The 3,523-nt window shown below is 20.3% G+C and overlaps 2 protein-coding genes across 2 annotated transcripts; both read right to left on the bottom strand.

Moving 5' to 3' along the window:
* Positions 1 to 557: 557 nt before the first annotated feature.
* Phum_PHUM040380 (t1/st2 receptor binding protein, putative) lies at positions 558 to 1,697 on the bottom strand (the record flags this gene model as incomplete). The annotated part of the gene is made up of 4 exons (XM_002423107.1): positions 558 to 629; positions 725 to 877; positions 1,280 to 1,348; positions 1,515 to 1,697. 4 exons carry the CDS (start codon positions 1,695 to 1,697, stop codon positions 558 to 560), a joined length of 477 nt encoding a protein of 158 aa, XP_002423152.1.
* Positions 1,698 to 1,962: 265 nt separating this feature from the next.
* Phum_PHUM040370 (uncharacterized protein) lies at positions 1,963 to 3,252 on the bottom strand (the record flags this gene model as incomplete). Its single annotated transcript, XM_002423106.1, has 3 exons — positions 1,963 to 1,979; positions 2,084 to 2,596; positions 2,667 to 3,252. 3 exons carry the CDS (start codon positions 3,250 to 3,252, stop codon positions 1,963 to 1,965), a joined length of 1,116 nt encoding a protein of 371 aa, XP_002423151.1.
* Between the last annotated feature and the right edge of the window lie 271 nt (positions 3,253 to 3,523).

Genomic DNA, 3,523 nt, shown 5'->3' with positions numbered 1-3,523 from the left:
CTTCCTCCCCCTCCCCCCCGTACATAATTATGTTTTAAAATTTGTATTTGATTATATGAATAAATTTAGAAAATATATTGTTTCAAATTAAAATGTTTAAATTATTACTAAATTGACTTTTTAATAAAATTTAACCGGCTTTAATTTCCTAAATTCAATTGTTTTGTTTGTACAAAAAAAAAATTTTCCTTTGAAATAAGACAAAGGAATTTAATGATTAAATTTTTATTGCCTTTCAATTAATTTTTTATTATAAATAGTTTACATATTAATAAAAAAAACAAAAAATACACACAAAAATTTATTATGGAATCATCTTTGGCAACTTAAAAACTTTTAATTTTTAATTAAAGCTACTAATATTAAATGAAATCAAACACTATAACTTTCTAAGAATAAAAAATCAAAGAAAAAAAAAACCTTCTTATTAAATTTTTTTTTTTTTTTGAAGAAAACTTATTTAAAGGAAAACATTAATTGTAAAAAAAATTAAAAAAATAAATTATTTTATGGCACATTTATATAAATATTATAGAAAAAATGATGGAAAATTTTTGTCAACTTTCAATTTTTTTCCATATTTTATGAAATTTTGACTTTTCATCGAAAAGACTTTTAACCATAACTACCTGAAATTAATAAATAATATTAATATACATTTTCAAACAAATAAAAAATAATCATTTTAATTAGAAATTATAATAATTACTTGTACAAATCCTACAGAGAGCATAATTAATATTTGAAAAAGAGACCAAGAATTAATTTTCGAAACATTTCCTTCTAAAATGTTTTTATCTCTTGTGGCAAATGCTCGAAACGATTCTTGTAAATGTCTAATTTTTAACAAGTGAGATTTTACTTTTTTAACAGAATTCTAAAACAAAAAAAAAAAACAAAATAAAATAATTATAATGAAATGGAGTTGTTTAAAAATTTTTTAATCATTTATCATTTTAATTTAATTATTTAACCTCGATATCTTGCATTGTCATTTCGTATTGTTCTTCATTTGCAATTTTATTATTTAAAGCATCTTCAATATCTACATCAGTTCCATCTTCTCCTTCAATAATTAATTCAAAATAAACAGTTTTAGCATTAAAACTACTAAAACTATTATCAAAACAAATTCTATAATCTCCTTCTTCGTTAATATTGATTCTATCCAAAAAAAAAACAAAAACATTTTAGTACATATTTTTTTTTGAAAATATTTAATACAGTTTATTTTAATAATAAACCTGTGAGATTTATCAGTCTTCTTGTAATCGGCAACAATTATTCTATTATCTGGTGCCATTAAATAAAATGATATATCAAGAGCTCCCTGACCGCCATCAATTACCTAAAAAAATAATATCAGTAGGGGTTTTCATAATTATTTCCATATTAAAATCTATCATCGATTAATAAAATTTAAAGTGAATAAAATAAAATTTTCATTCATAAATAAGTAATAATTACACAATTAACATTTCCTTTTGTGTAATTTTAATTAATCATTTAATCACCTGATAATCTATATCCAAAACTTGATCAATTTTTAATGTTTGATAAAAACATTCTTTGCTTCCGGGTCCAACACTAATTGTAATGTCTTTTTCGCAGGATACCCATTTAAAAAAAAAATTAATAAATGAAAATAAAAATAAATTATAATTAATAATAATATTATTATTATTGAATGGCTTCATATTAATAAGAAATTTAACATAGTGAAAAATACCAACTAATCATTTATAAAAATTTTCCTTTGACAAAATTATTTTTCCTTTTTCTGTTACAAATTTTTTAAGTTCTTATTTTTATATATATTAATTTGAAAATAAATTTAATTAACTAATTTTTTAATTCATTTATATTGGAATAAATATAATTTAAAAAAATATTAATAAAAGAAAAATTTTTCTATAAAAAAAAAAGAAAAGAAAAAAGGTTCGAATAAAAAAAAAAAAAAAATTAAAAGTTTATCCAAACTATAATAATAGAAAATATTTTTAAAAACCGTTGTTAAAACGACATTTTTTTATTGTGACGTATTAATTTTTTTTTTTTTTCTGCGAAGAAAAATATTTTTTACTTTTTTTCAATGAATTTGATTTGTCAACGACATTTTCATGAGTATTCATCATATGATGTATAAAATGAACGGTTTCGTTAAAAACTTTATCACAAATAATACAAACATTCGTTTGTTTTCTATGAGTTTTTTGATGCGTTATTAAATCATTTAAATTCGTACAAGTTTCTTTGCAAAATTTACATTCGAGTTTCTCCATTGAATTTTCCAATATGCTTCTTATATGTTTTGATAAAAATCTTTGGTTTTTATTATTTAAACTCGTTGGACAAGTCGTGGCATCAGACAATAATACATCAGATTGTAATAAATCTGTTTTTACTTTAACTCCTCGACTTTCAATATTTTGCATTATTTTATTATCTATTGGTTCTTGTTGAGTTGTTTTACCATTAACAATTTCATTATTATTTTTAATATTAACAAAATTATCATTTTTATTTAAAACTACGTTTGTTTTATTTTTCGGTTTTGTCGTTTCACTTTTGCCAACTGTTTTCATTGTCTTTTTCCCTATAAATAATAATAATAGTAATTAGAAAGTACAAATAGATTTTTCTATTAAATTAATTTCTGTACGTACTAAATTTTTTAATTTTTTTCGTTTTAGTTTTTTCAATGGCGCAATTTTCCATTTCCTCATTTCTCTCATTAAATTTTGATTCCAAATATATTTTATTAGATTGAATTAAATTATTAGGTTCGGTTAAAAATGATTTTTTGGTATTTGAATCACCATTAATTACCTCTTCTTGATTCGTAGCAAAAGGATTATTATGTAAAATTTTAAAATCTGATTCATTTTCCTGAAAATAATCTTTTCCGTTTAATAGTTTTTTTCCAAAATTAGTTTCCCACATTTGTTGAGTTTGTTTTATGTATGGATTTATTAATGACCCGATATTAGTCAAAGAAGTATATTTTGATAATAATGGAATTTCTTTATTTTCTTTTTGCAATTCATTATTACATTGTCTTTTTTTAGAACCTTTTTTTTTAAATTTATTTTTTATAAGTATATCAAAAGTTTTCCGGTTAAGATATTTATTTTTAACATCCGGATTAGGAAATAAAATATCATTTCCATCGTCATTGATTTCGCTAAAATTTTCTTCTTCAATTATTGGTAACTGAGTTAAATACATAAATCTTTTACTTCTGCTCTTCATAATTTCGAATGTTTATTATTATTATTATTATTATTTAAAAAAATTTCAAATAGAAAAATATTTTAATATTAATTGTAAAAAATTCAAGTTGGAAATTTTCTTTGAAATGCACATACAGATTTTTCCATAAAAAAAATATTTAATGCCTAAATTTATTATTTTCATTTTTTTTCTTTTTTTTCCCCTTTGATTATTTATTTTAAAATCATAGTTGAGCTTTTAGATAAGAAGAAAGAAAAAAAAACCTAATTTTGATAATAAAAAAAAAAAA

Source organism: Pediculus humanus, genomic scaffold (assembly GCF_000006295.1).
Source record: "Pediculus humanus corporis 1103172107387 genomic scaffold, whole genome shotgun sequence".
NCBI lineage: Eukaryota > Metazoa > Arthropoda > Insecta > Psocodea > Pediculidae > Pediculus > Pediculus humanus.
This window is presented reverse-complemented; position numbering and strand designations above follow the sequence as displayed.